This window comes from Pseudophryne corroboree, chromosome 5 (genome assembly GCF_028390025.1).
Source record: "Pseudophryne corroboree isolate aPseCor3 chromosome 5, aPseCor3.hap2, whole genome shotgun sequence".
Classification (NCBI taxonomy): domain Eukaryota; kingdom Metazoa; phylum Chordata; class Amphibia; order Anura; family Myobatrachidae; genus Pseudophryne; species Pseudophryne corroboree.
The window spans coordinates 121,112,249-121,133,583 of record NC_086448.1 but is presented as its reverse complement, the minus strand read 5'-3'; the positions used below and the strand labels follow the sequence as shown (position 1 = coordinate 121,133,583).

Sequence of the window (21,335 nt, the reverse complement as noted above, 5' to 3'; positions counted from 1 at the left end):
GGTGTGTTTCAGGGGCTAAAGCACACATTTACTAACATTTAAAAAACAACATGAAAAAAGTGTGTTTGTACTGTAAATGTGTATTTTAGCCTCAATTTAGATAACTTTTTATCGATTTAACAAAAAAATAAAAATGCAAATCTACCTTTAGTAAATATACCCACTAGTGTTTGGACTTCCAGAAACTTCTTTAGTTCATACAAATGCAAAACCACTTGCCTATTTGCCAGAGGTTTAACCCCCTCTTATAATTCAACATTTGACATCACATAATGATGTCTCTTTAAAAGGTGTAGGAACCTGTAGCATGCCACTATTGAGAAATTGCCTAGGCCAGTGGTTTCCAAACTTTTTTGAACCACAGCGCCCTAGAATATCAGAATTTTTTTCATGGCACCCCTAGGCCAAAAATTTCTTATTGAGAAATTTAGAAAGAAATATTACATTAAGTAGATTGCGTTTATATGTCATCCTTAGGGTCAGTTGTGTGGTGAGGGACAAGATTTGGTTCTGTTTGTCCCCATATTTTATGACTGGCAGCCAACAGCACTGGTTTTGCCTATTATATTGACCATGAATAATTTGAATTGGTCCTGGACCACCAACCCAGGGCACCCCTGCAAGTGTCCCGAGGCACCCCAGGGAGCCACGGCACACAGTTTGGGAACCTCTGGCCTAGGCACTAGTGTTCAATTATACAGACAACATAAAGTACCAAATAATTATAAGGTAAGTGCGAATCTCAAACAGCCGTGATTCCCATTCGCTGTTGTAAATAAACCTCTGCAGATTTATAACAGGAGAATTAAAAAGAAAATTCAACTGCACTTGGGATTAACGACTGAAAAATATAAAATACAATAGAAAATACCACTGTGTATCAAAGAAAAATCCTCACTTGTTTAATTGTCTATATTCATTTATATATTATGACCAAGTAAAAACATAAGAAAGAAACTGTGCACAGTATTTAAGTAGGCATGTAACAAGACATATAATATAATTCAATGAATACAGTGCTTCCAAGTTTAAAAGTTTAATAGAAGCAACACTATAGCGATGAGCTGTGCGTCTCATTGTGTAGACATAGGGGGTAATTCTGAGTTGATTGCAGCAGAAGATTTGTTAGCAGTTGGGCAAAACCATGTTGCACTGCGCAGGTGTGGCAGATATAACATTTGTAAAGAGAGATAGATTTGGGTGGGTTATATTGTTCCTGTGCAGGGTAAATACTGGCTGCTTTATTTTTACATTGCATTTAGATTTCAGTTTGAATACACCCCACCAGGGACGTGCAGTCAGGGGAGGCAGTGCCTCCCTTGTTATTAATGATTAAAATAATACAAAGAATATACTTATGACACACTGTTTGTGTCATAAGTTTATACTTTAGCCTTTGCATTATTTTGTTCATTTTTTACCTTCTAAAAACCAGTTTTAAAAGTGTTTTGGAGGCACAGCTCTCTGTGCCTCCCGCTGTCAATGATACAGGGCCGGAAGTGGGGGGGCAGGGCCAAGCATAGGGCAGTCATAGCCCATTGAAAATAAACCTAGAAGCGGCACCTCTAGCAATGCAGCTGTGACAGGGGCGTGCTGACAGGACTGACTGTCAGGATCGATGTCCAGGGCCCCTCCCCTTAAAGCCTCCGAGTCCCGCCTGCCCCCTCACTAACTCACACGCTACTACTGAACAACATAGTAGTACTGCTGCTGCCTGGCTGTTTTCCCTGTGGCTGCCGTTGCTATGGGGATAACACTGCCTTCGGACACCACTTCCCCTGCACCTGATCACCCCCCTCCCTTCCAACCCCCCACCAGTGACACCTGCACTGTGCCCAGTGATCCGCAGCAGCCCCACTGTTGACAGTTACATTTTCTACGCTGGACACTGGTGCTGAGCTCACTCTCACAGAGCTCCGCTGTACAAAGCCCCCGAGCCATCCAGTAACTAGTGCAGGGGTTTTAAATATACCGATTACAGGATTCTTTCCAATAGATCACCATCTCCCTGTGACAGTGTGGAGATGGTGATCAGGGCTGCTGGGGATGGGGGGAAGGGTGTCTGATTTCCGCGCACTCCCTATACATTTAAATTACACAGACACAGTCTGTATATCCTGCTGTGCGACCTGTGTATGTGTACAGTGTAATGATGTGGTACAGAAGCAAGCCCCACCTGACCTGATTGATGAATGAAAGAGGCAACTTGAATCAGACCTACCGCGTATGTGCGGCAGCTCCTCGGAGAGCACTGATTATCAGTCGGAGCTCACTGTGTGACTGCAGTGTCAGTGCACTGAATAAAAGAAGATGACGGAGGGGGAGCTGTTGTGCAGTTCAGTTGCAGCAGCTCCTCCCATCCCATTGCCAAGCCTCCAGTCTCCTGTCTCCTCCTTGCAGTGTCAGTGGTGAGTCACCCTGCAATTCAAGTCGGACATTGTGTATGTGGGTGGGATGTAATTGTCTGTGAGGGGATGGACACAGTCTGCATTCTGAGCATGTGTCTAGAAGTAAGGGGCAGTCTGCAGTCAGTGTATGTGTGTTAGGGAGGGGTAGTCTGCAGTTATAGAGTGTGTGTGGGGTGGATGCAGTCTGCAGTACAAGTGTGGGGGAGAGGCAGTGTGCAATCCAAGTGTGTTGTGTATGGGGGGCAGTCTGCAGTGTGTGTAATCTGCTGTCCTAGTTTGTTTGTGTGTGTGTGTTGGTGGAGGTGCAGTCTGCAGTAAACAGGTTTTTTTACTGATCACAGGACTCTTTCCTATAGGTCACCATCTCCCTGTGAAAGTGTGTAAATGGTGATCAGGAGTGCTGAGGGTGAGGGGACGAGTGTCTGATTCCCGAGCACTGCCTATACTTACACTGAACAGACACAGTCCGCACATCCTGCTGTGCGACCTGCGTATATGTGCACTGTACAGTGTACACCATGTGGTACAGAAGCCCCACCTGACCTGAAAAAAAAAAACAGCCAGGGATGGTGATGACAGCATATAGGATTGTATGAGGAAGTGGGGCCCCAAATCAGTGTCTTGCTTACTGCCCCATTAGGTCTAAATCTGCCGCTGATGCCACATAGGTGGATTCAGGGGAGGGGGTTGCCCTCTGATGGGTTGCTTGGAGCAAAGCTCACTAAAGGGCCCCATACACTACAATGACATGTCACCAGTGGCCGGCCCAGATGGTCCCCAGCCGTGCCGCCTTCGTCTATCACAGGCAGAGCTGCAGGGAGGATGGGTCGGCTGGAGGTTAGGGTGCCTGCTGCACTGTGTAGTAAGCTAACGGAGCCTGGCTATCCCCTGACTACTAGTCACTGCCACAAGCCAAGTTGCCGGGTGACTGCTGCGTTGTGTGATACGCCAGCGGCGCCCAGCCGCTGCTGTCCCTGTATCTCCCTGCTTCCAATGCCTTCCTCCACCTCTTCCAGCATGTGACGCGATCTAACCATTCAAGAAGATAGAGCACACCGCATCACACAGAGAAGAGGAGCTGTAAGAAGATAGAGCACACCGCATCACACAGAGAAGAGGAGCTGTAAGAAGATAGAGCACACTGCATCACACAGAGAAGAGGAGCTGTATGAAGATAGAGCACACCGCATCACACAGAGAAGAGGAGCTGTATGAAGATAGAGCACACCGCATCACACAGAGAAGAGGAGCTGTAAGAAGATAGAGCACACCGCATCACACAGAGAAGAGGAGCTGTAAGAAGATAGAGCACACTGCATCACACAGAGAAGAGGAGCTGTATGAAGATAGAGCACACCGCATCACACAGAGAAGAGGAGCTGTATGAAGATAGAGCACACCGCATCACACAGAGAAGAGGAGCTGTAAGAAGATAGAGCACACCGCATCACACAGAGAAGAGGAGCTGTAAGAAGATAGAGCACACTGCATCACACAGAGAAGAGGAGCTGTATGAAGATAGAGCACACCGCATCACACAGAGAAGAGGAGCTGTATGAAGATAGAGCACACCGCATCACACAGAGAAGAGGAGCTGTAAGAAGATAGAGCACACCGCATCACACAGAGAAGAGGAGCTGTATGAAGATAGAGCACACCGCATCACACAGAGAAGAGGAGCTGTATGAAGATAGAGCACACCGCATCACACAGAGAAGAGGAGCTGTATGAAGATAGAGCACACCGCATCACACAGAGAAGAGGAGCTGTAAGAAGATAGAGCACACCGCATCACACAGAGAAGAGGAGCTGTAAGAAGATAGAGCACACTGCATCACACAGAGAAGAGGAGCTGTATGAAGATAGAGCACACCGCATCACACAGAGAAGAGGAGCTGTATGAAGATAGAGCACACCGCATCACACAGAGAAGAGGAGCTGTAAGAAGATAGAGCACACCGCATCACACAGAGAAGAGGAGCTGTATGAAGATAGAGCACACCGCATCACACAGAGAAGAGGAGCTGTATGAAGATAGAGCACACCGCATCACACAGAGAAGAGGAGCTGTATGAAGATAGAGCACACCGCATCACACAGAGAAGAGGAGCTGTATGAAGATAGAGCACACCGCATCACACAGAGAAGAGGAGCTGTAACAAGATAGAGCACACCATATCACACAGAGAAGAGGAGCTGTAAGAAGATAGAGCACACCGCATCACACAGAGAAGAGGAGCTGTATGAAGATAGAGCACACCGCTTCACACAAAGAGGAGCTGTAAGAAGATAGAGCACACCGCATCACACAGAGAAGAAGAGCTGTAAGAAGATAGAGCACACCGCATCACACAGAGAAGAGGAGCTGTAAGAAGAAACAAGGAACCTGTGGATCGGCCCAGCTCCTTCCAGCCATAGTCAGCCCAGTATAAGTAAGTTAAAGAAACAGATGATGGCATTAGTAGATGTTCCTATTAATATTTAGAATTTATTAGCCACTTTTGACTTGTGATTATATTTTGTACAATGCGTATGTGCCTGGGGGAGGGGTGTCAGTCATAGTCTTGTTAGGTGTAATCTATCTTCCCCTTTCCTATACTCCTAGCATATTACTACTGTGGCGCTGGAGGGAGACAGGGCAGGATGGTGGCATTGAGGGAGACAGAGCAGGATGGTAGTGTGAGGGAGACAGGGCAGGATGGTGGCGTCGAGGGAGACAGGGCAGGATGGTGGCGTCGAGGGAGATGGCAGGATGGTGACGTCGAGGGAGAAATGGCAGGATGCTGGCGTCGAGGAAGACCGGGCAGGATGGTAGCGCTGGAGGGAGACAGGGCAGGATGCTGGCATCGAGGGAGACAGGGCAGGATGGTGGTGTAGAAGGAGACAGGGCAGGATGGTGGCGTTGAGGGAGACAGGGCAGGATGGTGGCTTCGAGGGAGACAGGGCAGGATGGTGGTGTGGAAGGAGACGGCAGGATCATGGTGTCGAGGGAGACAGGGCAGGATGGTGGCGCTGGAGGGAGACAGGGCAGGATGCTGGCATCGAGGGAGACAGGGTAGGATGGTGGTGTAGAAGGAGAGAGCGCAGGATGGTGGCGTCGAGGGAGACAGGGCAGGATGGTGGCGTCGAGGGAGACAGGGCAGGATGGTGGCGTTGAGGGAGACAGGGCAGGATGGTGGCTTCGAGGGAGACAGGGCAGGATGGTGGTGTGGAAGAAGACGGCAGGATCATGGTGTCGAGGGATACAGGGCAGGATGGTGGCGCTGGAGGGAGACAGGGCAGGATGCTGGCATCGAGGGAGACAGGGTAGGATGGTGGTGTAGAAGGAGACAGCGCAGGATGGTGGCGTCGAGGGAGACAGGGCAGGATGGTGGCGTCGAGGGAGACAGGGCAGGATGGTGGCGTCGAGGGAGACAGGGCAGGATGGTGGTGTGGAAGGAGACGGCAGGATCATGGTGTCGAGGGAGACAGGGCAGGATGGTGGCGCTGGAGGGAGACAGGGCAGGATGCTGGCATCGAGGGAGACAGGGTAGGATGGTGGTGTAGAAGGAGACAGCGCAGGATGGTGGCGTCGAGGGAGACAGGGCAGGATGGTGGCATTGAGGGAGACAGGGCAGGATGGTGGTGTGGAAGGAGACGCAGGATCATGGTGTCGAGGGAGACAGGGCAGAATGGTGGCGCTTGAGGGAGATAGGGCAGGAAGGTGGCAGCCATTTGGGTAGGCAGAGGCCATTAGCGGTGGTGGTAGTGGGCATCTGCTAGGGGGCAGTATCGGTCTTCGGCTCGGTGGTGGTAGGGGTCATTGGCTGGATTCGGTGGACATTATAGCTGCAGTGCCTCACCAGCCACTGACCTCACCGCACGCCACTGCACCCCACCCAAATCTAACTCCCTCTGCACATGTTATATCTGCCTCCCCTGCAGTGCACATGGTTTTCCCCAACTGCTAACAAAGTTCCTGCTGCGATCAACTCAGAATTACCCCCATAGTGTATTTAGACTGAACCTTAAGAGTTCGTAGGATTCACAGTCTTTATCGAATAATTCTGGTTCTGTGTGATATGGGACACTCCCTCACAAGCTTGTGAATAGTTGTTTATATAAATATATTTATAATAAGCATGGCCCTTACTCCATCTACCATGTGGTCCGGGTTTGTAGGGCAGTATAATTGAACTGCTAGGTTGGAGATGTAAGTGGAGAGCGGCTGAGCAGCATTCACTGCAGGAAGGAGGTGGAAAGCAGGTAGACGGACCAGGCAGTGTCGGACTGGGGCAAGAAGGGCCCACCGGGGAAATGCAGTGGTAGGGGCCCATGCTTATGGATGTGGCCAGGCAATAGTGGAGATGTGGCCAACTACCACAGAGGCCCACCTAACCGTAAGAGAGTGCATGGGCTGGGTCCATAGTCCTGTGCAGTATAAGGTAACATATGTATAATGTATAATTAAAGTACACTAGGATTCAGCCTGGAACCTAATCCCTAGAGGAGGAGGTGGGTCCACAGGCAGTGGGGCCCACTGGTGGTTTCCCCTGTTCACCTGTGGGCCAGTCCGACACTGGGACCAGGTAATGATGTGGCGTCCCACAGTGCTGGTAACCTGGCTGTGCTTGGAGGGAGAGCCGGTCCAGAGCTGCGCTCGCTTCGGGTGACAGTGCTGCTCACTTCCAGTAAGAGTGCTGGTAATCGTGGGTGTCGGCTAGCCGTGTGCACAGCTGCCGCCTCGTTCCATGAGCTGGCTGTCGCTCCCCAATATGGACCGGGCGGAGGGCGAAGTTGAAGGATCCGTATGCTGGATCCGATTGGAGAAAGATAGGAGGAGTTCTAACGCGTTTCGTCACGATCATGACTTTCTCAAAGGTATACTGTGCAGAGTATCTTTCTTATGTTTTTACTTGGTCATAATATATAAATGAATATAAACAATTACACAAGTGAGGATTTTTCTTTGATACACAGTGGTATTTTCTACTGTATTTTATTTTTTTCACCCGTTAATCCCAAGCGCAGTTGAATTTTCTTTTTAATTCTTAACCTCTAGCATGCCAGCTGCTGTGAAACTATACATCCCAGCATGCTTTGCCACAGTTTTAGCATAGCCTAACAACAACACTGTGGCAGGTCATGCTGGGAAGCGTAGTTCAACAGCTGCTGGAGTATCACAGGTTGCTATTCTTGTCCTAGAGGTATGTATTATGGCCCTCATTCCGAGTTGTTCGCTCGCAAGGCGAATGTAGCAGAGTTACACACGCTAAGCCTACGCCTACTGGGAGTGTATCTTAGCTTCTTAAATGTGCGACCGATGTATGCGCAATATTGCGATCACAAACGAGTTAGCAGTTTCTGAGTAGCTTCAGACTTACTCTGCCTGTGCGATCAGTTCAGTGCTTTTCGTTTCTGGTTGACGTCATAAACACACCCAGCGTTCGCCCAGGCACTCCCACCGTTTCCCCGGCCACTCCTGCGTTTTTTCCGGAAACGGTAGCGTTTTCAGCCACACGCCCATAAAACGCCGTGTTTCCGCCCAGTAACACCCATTTCCTGTCAATCACAATGCGAATGTCGGAGCGATGAAAAAGCCGTGAGTAAACTTACTTTCTTCATAGTAAAGTTACTTGGCGCAGTCGCAGTGCGAACATTGCGCATGCGCACTTAGAGAATTCTCACTGCGATGCGATGAAAATCTCCGAGCGAACAACTCGGAATGAGGGCCTATATGTATACCCTGTTTCTCCTGTATATAACTACATCACATACCTTATACAATTGTTAAAAAGAAAGAAATTAATATAAACTTTTTTTGCTGCTACTATGTTATAATTAATCTAACAAGAAAACGATAAAATAATAAATGTAGCTAATAATTAAATCATGGTCGCAATAAAATGAATGTAATTATACTAAAATAAAATTTTGTTTAGTTAGCTTTTATTTTATTTCTCTAATCAGAGATTTTGTATGTTTTCTAAATAGAATTTTAGGTCTATTTACCAAAGAATTTGCTAATATATAAAAACCGCTACACATTAGAAATCGGACTCGCGCAACGCCAAGTGACCTTGCTTGTAACAATATAAAATGTGCCTTAATAGAGAAAAACAACAACAAGAAGAAACAATCAAACGTTATTCCCTATGAATCTTGCACAAGTGGAAATGGGCTTGGTCACTGAGGTATAAAACGTGTCCAATCACTGAGGGGGTTAGTCACAATGTGACGATGAAACACAGAAGGTAATGAAGGAAAGGAGGGAGTCAGGTTTAAGTTTTGCACATTTTTCATCTGCCCAGGGGCGTTTCTACAGAGGAGGGGGCCCGTGTGCACCTCCAGGTGGGCCCCCTCCTCTGTACGGCGCTGTAGACTCCGGCATTGTGCCGGAGTCTACTGCGCATGCTCAGGTCTCCGGAAACATGGCGCCCGCCATGATCCGGAGACCAATTTGGCTACCACGCATGCGCAGTGGCCATTTTGGCGGTGATTTCTACTGCGATTGCAGGTCCCGGCGCTGGACTCCGGAAAGGTAAGTGTTAAAATGGGTGCAATGGGTGCGGTGTGGGCCTCCCCTGGACCCAGGGGAGTGTGTGCACCGCACCCATTGCACCCATTAAAGAAACGCCAATGTATCTGCCGTATCTCTGCATGTCAAGATTTTTTTGAACAATAAGCGTTCTTCCACTATATCAAGACTTTATCCAACTTAGCATCGCTTATTACTATTTGCTGTGTTTTAGCTGAAGCTGCCCATATTGCATGCATGCTATAGACAGTAAGTGTTACTGTACCTTTCCGAGAACAGTGAGTTGCTGGACCAGAAGATGAGCACCCTCTGTCTTTCCTGCACCGCTCTCACCAGAAATAACTATGCACTAAGGAAAGAACAAATATGAGGTTGTTAAAACTGAGGAGGTAAACCGGTCAGGATACTGCATTGAAAGCAAAAATCTGAGGCTACACTGTCTATTATTTTGGTGTCTTATTAATTTGTGTCTTGTGTCAAAACCTAAGGAAACAAAAACACACAAATCTGTATATATATATATATATATATATATATATATATATAACAGAGGGAATTAGGTGGCACTCACAGACTTGTAGCATGTGGAATCAAACTTCACACAGTGAAGATGTTTATGAAAAAACAGTGACGTTTCCCTTCTGAGGAAGGGGATACGTCCCCGAAACGTCACTGTTTCTCTATCGTCCTAAGTGGATGCTGGGGTTCCTGAAAGGACCATGGGGAATAGCGGCTCCGCAGGAGACAGGGCACAAAAAAGTAAAGCTTTTACCAGATCAGGTGGTGTGCACTGGCTCCTCCCCCTATGACCCTCCTCCAGACTCCAGTTAGATTTTGTGCCCGAACGAGAAGGGTGCAATCTAGGTGGCTCTCCTAAAGAGCTGCTTAGAGAAAGTTTAGCTTAGGTTTTTTACTTTACAGTGAGTCCTGCTGGCAACAGGATCACTGCAACGAGGGACTTAGGGGAGAAGTAGTGAACTCACCTGCGTGCAGAGTGGATTTGCTGCTTGGCTACTGGACACTAGCTCCAGAGGGACGATCACAGGTACAGCCTGGATGGTCACCGGAGCCGCGCCGCCGGCCCCCTTGCAGACGCTGAAGAGAGAAGAGGTCCAAAATCGGCGGCTGAAGACTCCTGAGTCTTCATAAAGGTAGCGCACAGCACTGCAGCTGTGCGCCATTTTCCTCTCAGCACACTTCACACAACAGTCACTGAGGGTGCAGAGCGCTGGGGGGGGCGCTCTGAGAGGCAAATAAAAACCTTATTAGAGGCAAAAAATACCTCACATATAGCCCACAGAGGCTATATGGAGATATTTAACCCCTGCCTAACTTCAAAAATAGCGGGAGACGAGCCCGCCGTAAAAGGGGCGGGGCCTATCTCCTCAGCACACAGCGCCATTTTCTCTCACAGAAAAGCTGGAGAGAAGGCTCCCAGGCTCTCCCCTGCACTGCACTACAGAAACAGGGTTAAAACAGAGAGGGGGGGCACTGATTTTGGCGATATTGTATATATATAAAAGATGCTATAAGGGAGAAACACTTATATAAGGTTGTCCCTATATAATTATAGCGTTTTTGGTGTGTGCTGGCAGACTCTCCCTCTGTCTCCCCAAAGGGCTAGTGGGTCCTGTCCTCTGTCAGAGCATTCCCGGTGTGTGTGCTGTGTGTCGGCACGTGTGTGTCGACATGTATGAGGACGATGTTGGTGAGGAGGCGGAGAAATTGCCTGTAATGGTGATGTCACTCTCTAGGGAGTCGACACCGGAATGGATGGCTTATTTAGAGAATTACGTGAGAATGTCAACACGCTGCAAGGTCGGTTGACGACATGAGACGGCCGACAATCTATTAGGACCGGTCCAGGCGTCTCAGAAACACCGTCAGGGGTTTTAAAAACGCCCATTTACCTCAGTCGGTCGACACAGACACAGACACGGACACTGAATACAGTGTCGACGGTGAATAAACAAACGTATTTCTCATTAGGGCCACACGTTAAGGGCAATGAAGGAGGTGTTACGTGTTTCTGATACTACAAGTACCACAAGAAAGGGTATTATGTGGGAGTGGAAAAAACTACCTGTAGTTTTTCCTGAATCAGATAAAATAAAATGAAGTGTGTGATGATGCGTAGGGTTACCCCGATAGCAAATATTGGCGTTATACCCTTTCCCGCCAGAAATTAGGGTACGTTGGGAAACACCCCTTAGGGTGATAAGGCGCTCACACGCTTATCAAGTGGCGTTACCGTCTCCAGATACGGCCGCCCTCAAGGAGCCAGCTGATAGGAAGCTGGAAAAATATCCTAAAAAGTATATACACACATACGGTGGTTATACTGCGACCAGCGATCGCCATCAGCCTGGAGATGCAGTGCTGGGTTGGCTTGGTCGGATTCCCTGACTGAAAATATTTTATTCATGTAGAGCATTTAATAGGATGCATTCTATATATATGTATGTGAGATGCACAGAGGGATATTTGCTCTCTGGCATCAAGATAAGTGCGTTGTCCATATCTCCCAGAAGATGTCAGGGACACGACAGTGGTCAGGTGATACAGATCCCATACGGCAGATGGAAGTATTGCTGTATAAAGGGAAGGAGTTATTTGGGGGTCGGTCCATCGGACCTGGGGACCACAGCAACAGCTGGGAAATCCAACCTTTTTTACCCCAAGTTACATCTCAGCTAAAAAAGACACCGTCTTTTCAGCCTCAATCTTTCCTTTCCCATGAGGGCATGCAGGCAAAAGGCCAGTCATATCTGCCCAGACATAGAGGTAAGGGAAGTAGACTGCAGCAGGCAGCCCTTTCCCAGGAAAAGAAGCCCTCCACCGCGTCTGCCAAGTCCTCAGCATGACGCTGGGGCCGTGCAAGCGGACTCAAGGTGGGGGGGTAGTCTCAAGAGTCTCAGGGCGCAGTGAGATCACTCGCAAGTTGACCCCTAGATCGTACGAGTATTATCCCAGGGGTAAAGATTGGAGAGTCGAGACATCTTCTCCTCGCAGGTTCCTGAAGTCTGCTTTACCAACGGCTCCCTCCGACAGGGAGGCAGCATTGGAAACAATTCACAAGCTGTATATCCAGCAGGTGATAATCAAAGTACCCCTCCTACGACAAGGAAAAGGGTATTATTTTTCCACACTATATTGTGGTACTGAAGCCAGACGGCTTGGTGACACATAGTCTAAATCTAAAATGTTTTGAACACTTACATAAAAGGTTCAAATCGAGATAAAGTCACTCAGAGCAGTGATAGCGAACCGGAAAAAAGGGGACTATATGGTGTCCCTGGACATCAAGGATTACCTCCATGTCCAAATTTTGTCCTTCTCATCAAGGGTACCTCTGGTTCGTGGTACAGAACTGTCAATATCAGTTTCAGACGATGCCGTTTGAATTATCCACGGCACCCCGGGCCTTTTTACCAAGGTAATGGCCGAAAAGATGTTTCTTCAAAGAAAAAAGGCATCTAAATTATCCCTTACTTGCACGACCTAAAAAGGGCAAGTTCCAGAGAACAGTTGGAGGTCGGAAGAGCACTATCTAAAGTAGTTCTTCGACGGCACGACTGGATTCTAAATATTCCAAGAATCGCAGCTGTTTTCCGACGATACGTCTGCTGTTCCTAGGGATGATTCTGGACACGGTTCAGAAAAAGGTTTTTCTTCCCGAGGAAAAAGCCAAGGAGTTATCCGACCTGTCAGGAACCTCCTAAAACCAGGAAAGGTGTCTGTACATCAATGCACAAGAGTCCTGGGAAAAATGGTGGCTTTTTACGAAGCAATTCCATTCGGCAGATTCCATGCAAGAATTTTCCAAAGGGATCTGTTGGACAAATGGTCAGGGTCGCATCCTCAGATGCACCTGCGAATAACCCTGTCGCCAAGGACAAGGGTATATCTTCTGTGGTGGTTGCAAAAGGCTCATCTATTGGAGGGCCGCAGATTCGGCATACAGGATTTGATCCTGGTGACCACGGACGCCAGCCTGAGAGGTTGGGGAGCAGTCACACAAGGAAGAAACTTCCAGGGGGTATGGACGAACCTGGAAAAGTCTCTTCACATAAACATTCTGGTACTAAGAGCAATCTAAAATGCTCTAAGCCAGGCGGAACCACTCCTGCAAGGAAAACCGGTGTTGATTCAGTCGGACAACATCACGGCGGTCGCCCATGTAAACAGACAGGGCGGCACAAGAAGCAGGAGTGCAATGGCAGAAGCTGCCAAGATTCTTCGCTGGGCGGAGAATCACGTAATAGCACTGTCAGCAGTGTTCTTCCCGGGCGTGGACAACTGGGAAGCAGACTTCCTCAGCAGACACGATATTCACCCGGGAGAGGGGGGTCTTCATCCAGAAGTCTTCCACATGCTAATAAACTGTTGGGAAAGACCAATGGTAGACATGATGGCGTCTCGCCTCAACAAGAAACTGGACAAGTATTGCGCCAGGTCAAGAGATCCACAGGCAATAGCTGTGGACGCACTGGTAACACCTTGGGTGTACAAATCAGTATATGTGTTTCCTCCTCTGCCTCTCATACCAAAGGTATTGAAGATTATACGGTGAGGAGGAGTAAGAACAATACTAGTGGCTCCGGATTGGCCAAGAAGGACTTGGTACCCGGAACTTCAAGAGTTGGTCACGGACGACCCGTGTCCTCTACTTCTGAGAAGGGACCTGCTACAACAGGGTCCCTGTCTCTTTCAAGACTTACCGCGGCTGCGTTTGACGGCATGGCGGTTGAACGCCAGATCCTAAAAGGGAAAGGCATTCCAGAAGAAGTCATTCCTACCTTGATTAAGGCAAGGAAGGAAGTCACCGCGAAACATTATCACCGCATTTGGCGAAAATATGTCGCGTGGTGCGAGGATCGGAGTGTTCCGACGGAGGAATTTCAACTGGGTCGTTTCCTACATTTCCTACAATCAGGATTGTCTATGGGTCTCAAATTGAGATCTATTAAGGTTCAAATTTCGGTCCTGTCAATATTCTTCCAAAAAGAATTGGCCTCAGTTCCTGAGGTACAGACTTTTGTTAAAGGAGTACTGCATATACAGCCTCCTGTGGTGCCTCCGGTGGCACCGTGGGATCTAAATGTAGTTTTAGATTTCCTCAAATCCCATTGGTTTGAACCATTGAAAAAGGTGGATTTTAAATATCTCGCATGGAAAGTGACTATGTTACTGGCCCTGGCTTCCGCCAGGAGAGTATCTAAATTGGCGGCTTTATCTTATAAAAGCCCTTATCTAATCTTCCATTCGGATAGGGCAGAACTGAGGACTCGTCCGCATTTTCTCCCTAAGGTGGTATCAGCGTTTCACCTGAACCAACCTATTGTGGTGCCTGCGGCCACTGGCGACTTGGAGGACTCCAAGTTGTTGGACGTTGTCAGAGCCTTAAAAATATACATTTCAAGGACGGCTGAAGTCAGAAAATCTGACTCGCTGTTGATACTATATGCACCCAACAAGTTGGGTGCCCCTGCTTCTAAGCAGACGATTGCTCGTTGGATTTGTAACACAATTCAACTTGCTCATTCTGTGGCAGGCCTGCCACAGCCTAAATCTGTTAAGGCCCATTCCACAAGGAAGGTGGGCTCATCTTGGGCGGCTGCCCGAGGGGTCTCGGCATTACAATTCTGTCGAGCAGCTACGTGGTCGGGGGAAAACACGTTTGTAAAATTCTACAAATTTGATACCCTGGCAAAAGAGGACTTGGAATTCTCTCATTCGGTGCTGCAGAGTCATCCGCACTCTCCCGCCCGTTTGGGAGCTTTGGTATAATCCCCATGGTCCTTTCAGGAACCCCAGCATCCACTTAGGACGATAGAGAAAATAAGAATTTACTTACCGATAATTCTATTTCTCGGAGTCCGTAGTGGATGCTGGGCGCCCATCCCAAGTGCGGATTATCTGCAATACTGTACATAGTTATTGTTAACAAATTCGGGTTATATTGTTAAGGAGCCATCTTTAAGAGGCTCTTTCTGTTATCATACTGTTAACTGGGTTTAGATCACAAGTTGTACGGTGTGATTGGTGTGGCTGGTATGAGTCTTACCCGGGATTCAAATTGCCTCCCTTATTGTGTACGCTCGTCCGGGCACAGTACCTAACTGGAGTCTGGAGGAGGGTCATAGGGGGAGGAGCCAGTGCACACCACCTGATCTGGTAAAAGCTTTACTTTTTTGTGCCCTGTCTCCTGCGGAGCCGCTATTCCCCATGGTCCTTTCAGGAACCCCAGCATCCACTACGGACTCCGAGAAATAGAATTATCGGTAAGTAAATTCTTATTTTTTTCATTAAACATCTTCACTGTGTGAAGTTTGATTCCACAAGCTACAAGTCTGTGAGTGCCACCTAATTCCCTCTGTTATACATAGGTGGGCCGGCAAGGTCCACAAGGAAGGGCACCACAGCAAGCTGCTTTGGATGAGTGCCGGGGCAGTTGTTGGGGGTATATATATATATATATATATTTATTTATTAATTAGAGATGAGCGGGTTCGGTTTAACTCGGATTTACTCAGGTATTTCGGGCTTTGCTTATTGGCTATCCAAAATGCGTGAAATCCATGATCCAATAAGATGCCGTTCCGAGCCCCGAGTAAAACCGAAGCCGCTCATCTCTAATATATATATATATATTAGAGAAGAGCGGCTTCGGTTCTCTGAGAACCGAGCCCACCGAACTTCACGTGTCAAACACGGGTCCGAGCCAGGCTCGGTTGTTTCCGCCTGACTCGGAAAACCCGAACGAGGCAAAACGTCATCATCCCGCTGTCGGATTCTTGTGAGATTCGAATTCCATATAAAGAGCCGCGCGTTGCCGCCATTTTCACTCGTGCATTGTAGAGGGTACAGAGAGGACGTGGCTACGTTCTCTCAATGTCAAATCTCGGTATCAGTGCTCAGTATCAGTTCTTATTGCTGCTCAGTAATACTAGTACAGTGTCTCTCTTGTGCTGCATCTTGCTGCTGTAGGGTGCTCTGTTAGTAGTGTCCTGTGACTGCATCGGTCATCAACATTCCAGTCACGGTGGTATCTGGGGGAGGGGGGGTGACAATTCCAGAGTGCTTTTGTGCTGCTCACTAATACTAGTACAGTGTCTTGTGCTGCATCGTGCTGCTCAGTGTCAGTTCTCCGTAGTATCATCAGTGCTCAGTATCACTGCTCATTGTCTTGTGGTGCTCAGTAATACTACATTAGTAATACTAGTACAGTGTCTTGTGCTAATCGTGCTGCTCAGTGTCAGTTCTCCGTAGTATTATCAGTGCTCAGTATCATCAGTGCTCAATATCATCAGTGCTCAGTATCACTGATCATTGTCTTGTGGTGCTCAGTAATACTACATTAGTAATACTAGTACAATGTCTTGTGCTAATTGTGCTGCTCGGTGTCAGTTCTCCGTAGTATCATCAGTGCTCAGTATCATCAGTGCTCAGTATCACTGCTCATTGTCTTGTGGTGCTAAGTAATACTACATTAGTAATACTAGTACAGTGTCTTGTGCTAATCATGCTGCTCAGTGTCAGTTCTCCGTAGTATCATCAGTTGTCAGAATCAGCAGTGCTCAGTATCATCAGTGCTCAGTATCACTGCTCATTGTCTTGTGGTGCTAAGTAATACTACATTAGTAATACTAGTACAGTGTCTTATGCTAATTGTGCTGCTCAGTGTCAGTTCTCCTCAATATCATCAGTGCTCAGTATCACTGCTCATTGTCTTGTGGTGCTCAGTAATACTACATTAGTAATACTAGTACAGTGTCTTGTGCTGCTCAGTGTCAGTTCTCCATAGTATCATCAGTGCTCAGTATCATCAGTGCTCAGTATCACTACTCATTGTCTTGTGGTGCTCAGTAATACTACATTAGTAATACTAGTACAGTGTCTTATGCTAATTGTGCTGCTCAGTGTCAGTTCTCCTCAATATCATCAGTGCTCAGTATCACTGATCATTGTCTTGTGGTGCTCAGTAATACTACATTACTAATACTAGTACAGTGTCTTGTGCTGCATCTTGCTGCTGTAGGGTGGAGACATTTACCAGCAATTGCCTCCAGAAAGTACACAGGGACCTGTGATGGTGGATTCCAGTGGATATGAATTAATACACTGTGAGGAGGAGGATGTACACAGTGAAAGGGGTGAGGAATTGGACGATGAGGATGAGGTGGACATCTTGCCTCTGTAGAGCCAGTTTGTGCAAGGAGAGATTGATTGCTTCTTTTTTGGTGGGGGCCCAAACCAACCAGTCATTTCAGCCACAGTCGTGTGGCAGACCCTGTCGCTGAAATGATTGGTTTATTAAAGTGTGCATGTCCCGTTTATACAACATAAAGGTGGGTGGGAGGGCCCAAGGACAATTCTATCTTGCGCCTCTTTTTTTTTTATTTATCTTAGCATCATGTGCTGTTTGGGGACTATTTTTTGAAGTGCCATCCTGTCTGACACTGCAGTGCCACTCCTAGATGGGCCAGGTGTTTGTGCCACCCACTTGGGTCGCTTAGCTTAGTCATCCAGCAATCTCGGTGCAAATTTTAGGACTAAAAATAATATTGTGAGGTGTGAGGTGTTCAGAATAGACTGGAAATGAGTGGAAATTATGGTTACTGAGCTTAATAATACTATAGAATCGAAATTACCCCCAAATTCTATGATTTAAGCTGTTTTTGAAGTTTTTTTTTTTAAAAACACCCGAATCCAAAACGCATCCGAATCCGACAAAAATCCGAAAGGGTGGTTTTGCCAAAACACGTCCGAATCCAAAACACAACCGCGGTACCGAATCCAAAACACGAAAAATTCCCACTGCACATCTCTAATATCAATTGCCCCGGTGCCCTCTGAGGTAATGTTGAATATATGAGGAAGCAATGAAGCATTCAGCGGCACTCGAGGTCTTTTTAAATGAACACCTGTATAAAGAAATCACAGCATAAAGCCAACGTTTCGGGACTGGCACGTCCCATTGCGGTCACGGCACATGCGCAGTTCAGACCCGATCACACCACTGCGAAAAACTGCAGCGTGCGATCGGGTCGGAATGACCCCCTAAGTCCGAAAAACTTTTAGCACTATTTTCCCTTTAGTACATCCTGCAGCCCCCAATCTGTGTAAGCGGTTTGTTAGTGATGTGGATAAGAGAGATTCACTCCCCAAATCAGTATTAAAACAGACCTACAGTACTAGAAGAGGCATTTCTGGTAGATATTCTATTACCAAATAATAACTTACCTGATCTGAACTGTAATTCACCATAGACTGATAAGCTATATCAGCAACAGCAAAGATGTGTGGGGGGTTTGATGCCCTCTTTGCACCAATGTATGTTTGTGAATGCTATAAAAAAAATAGAACTGGTATCATCGGATGCTGCTTCAAAAACACAATAAAAGAATGTCACATGAAGCAATGTGTTTTTTTATAAACTGAAATGAAAATGCAGCATTATGTTACTGTATATCACAGTGTACCAGAGTTTCCCGAATTCCTTGCAGAATCACAAATTAAATAATTAGTACCACCTGTGGAGTTTAAGATGTGTACTGCACTGTAGTACAGTACAGTAGGTCATTAAATGAATACACCATACTTGCCTACTCTCCCGGAATGGCCGGGAGGCTCCCGAAAATTGAGTGACCATCCCGGCCCCCCGGAAGAGCAGGCAAGTCTCCCGATTTGCGGGGTCCCCCTGCCCGTCCGCCCACTTAGTGTGTAAAGTGGGCGGTCCAGGCAGTTGATGACGCGATTCTTGCTGAATCGCGTCATCATAGCCACGCCCCCTGCAGTGTAATGCCGGTGATTGCGGCATTACAGAGCGGGGGCATGGCTTAAAGGAGGTGTCATCGTGACTCCGCCCCCGCTCCGCCCCATCCCGCCTCCGGCCCACCCCCTCATCCACGTCACAGCCTCCCCTGCCCACCCTCTGAGCCGACCTGGCTGCTCTCTCCCACACAGAGCAGCCAGAATGTAGGTAAGCATGGAATACACCTGTGCTCCAGCAAGCCGATGTGGAAAGCATGCATTGTTGGGGCAATTCATGAGAACTGGATTCAGGAAACACTGGTTTTAAACTGTACAGTATATTAAAAATACAGTTCTAATCTAGAAGGTAAAAAGTTCAGTGGTTGTTCGAGAAAAGGAACCCTATCGTGTAGACAATTCTGCATTGTTAAGTGGTGGCGAGGAACTGTCCTTATCTCCAATCAAGAATTGTCTACACGATAGGGTTCCTTTTCTCGAACAACCACGGAACTTTTTACCTTCTAGATTTAATATAGCTTAAAAGCAATACCACCCATTTTGTTGTATTTGTGTTTCCCTTTCATATGCAAAATTTGGAAGTCTACGGTACAGCCTAAGAAAAATAGTGATTGGGACGGGACTCCAAAGAACACATGTGATGTATACTTACGTTTAAATTAGAGTATTATTTTTCCAGTGTCAGTTTTTTTCCAGCTGATAGTAGCGCCTTTGATCTATCATCGTTCACTGGGCCTAATTCAGGATATAGCCACCCTGACATGAGGGGGGAACGCCCAGCACAGGGCTAATCTGCACCGCATGTTTAGCCCTCCCCCCTCCGCACAGGTGCAATAGCATTTGCAAGGCGGCGATGCTAGTGCACCCGGCGAGTAAGTCCCTACCTGTGCAGCATTGCCGTGCTGGTAGGTGACTTTTCACCACATCCAGGGTCGCAGTGGCTGCGTGTGACATGATGCAGCCACCGCGACTGCCCCCACATGGTCTGGGCACGACTGCGTTGCCCGGACTGCGCCCCCAAAACGTAGGCCTAACGCTGCCGGCCCGCCCCCTCCCACCCAGCGAACTCCTCTGCCCATTAGCGTGCGCAGCACATTTTATTAGGGGGTGCACCGTCGGAGGGGTGTGTCTAGCACCGCCTTTTGGGCGTGTCTAGCACCATCTACTGATGGTCAACGCAATATAAAATATCCACCCTTGTACCAATCCTAATAAAGCAGATACATTGTCAGATGTTGTGGTGTGCACCAAACAAACACCCCTGATGGCACTCACTGCAATTACACTGCTCCTCCTCAGCCAGGTCTGGCTCCCCCTCTCTTTCCCCTGCAAGCTGCAGCAGCTTACTTTCAAGTCAGCCACTCACTGACACAGACAGTCGCAGACTAGTACTGCTGCTGCTGGAAAAACGAATGACGTGTCAATGTTGCTGCCGACCGCCTGCCAGTATTGAATTTGTCTTCCTAAGAGGGAATGCTGGCTGCATGCTGATCCTCATCAGTGGCTGGCGTTGGCATAGCATAGAAGGAAAGAGGTGGGCGTGCCAGCAGCATGACGTAATCACGTCACATCATGCTGTTTTTGTACATGGAGGTGGAGCCAGGGGTTTGAAAGCCGGTGGCAGTGGCACCCTTGATTAACCCATACGTCCGGTCAGTAATGCAGTCCTGACAGGGTGCAGCGCAGAGGGGACAGTAATCAGCCTGCTCAACTATCGCTGCCTCAGGCATGTGAGATCGGGTGCCAGACATTAGGGGGTGCCTGTGCGCACCAGGCACCCCCCCTGCACACACCTATGCCTCTGCCTGTCAATTAGGCAGAGGCGATCGCTGGGCTGAGATGCCGATCGTATCTCTGTCAATGCACATGCGCACTGCGGAACATGCGCAGTTCAGACCTGATCGCCCACTGTGTGAAAATGTACAGCAGCGATCAGGTCTGAATTAGCCCCATTGATCATTAAGGGGGAGATTTATCAAATCTTGGAGAAAGATAAAGTGGAGAGAGATAAAGGCCCAACTGTATTAAGCCTTAAAAAGTGATAAAGTGAATAATGATTTAGGGGTCTATTTACTAAGCCTTGAACGGAGATAAAGGGGATGGAAATAAAGTACCAGCCAATCAGCTCCTAACTGTCATGTCACAGGCTGTGTTTGAAAAATGACAGGAACTGTTTGGCTGGTACTTTATCTCTGTCCACTTTATTTCCATCCAAGGCTTAGTAAATAGACCCCAAAGAGTGATAAAGTAGCTGTGCTGGGCGTTTAAAAAAATGGCATCGCGAGTTGTCATTGGTTCACGCACGGCACCATTTAAAAAATTTCACATGGTCTATGTGAGCCAATTGCGGCTCACCGCATAATCACCCTGCCCCCTTGGCCTGGCTATATTAGCCAGCGCGAGACGGGGGGAAGGCAGTCAGACGGCAGTGGATGAGCTGGCAAGTGCTCCTGAAGACTCGGGAGTTCTGCGTGTGCAGCAGCCAATGCAAAAAAGCTGAAATGGCTGCCGCCCCCAGGTGAAAATCACATAAGAAGACATTGGAGGAAGTCCTGGGGAGGCAGCAGCCATGCAAAAGAGCTGTAAAGGCCGCCGACCCCCAGGTGAGGGTGCAGATAAATAAATTATTTAAACAG

General features: G+C 47.8%; 1 protein-coding gene across 7 annotated transcripts in view; it reads right to left on the bottom strand.

The window, feature by feature from the left end:
• MYO3A (myosin IIIA) overlaps positions 1-21,335 on the bottom strand; it is a 527,514-nt gene that overhangs the window by 250,705 nt on the left and 255,474 nt on the right. For all 7 annotated transcript variants that reach the window (XM_063921638.1, XM_063921639.1, XM_063921642.1 and 4 more), the window contains 2 exons: positions 18,172-18,276; positions 9,191-9,274 (listed from right to left, as the gene is read on the bottom strand). In XM_063921638.1, the coding sequence (XP_063777708.1) occupies positions 9,191-9,274; positions 18,172-18,276 (189 nt within the window). The remainder of the gene's footprint in view (positions 1-9,190; positions 9,275-18,171; positions 18,277-21,335) is intronic.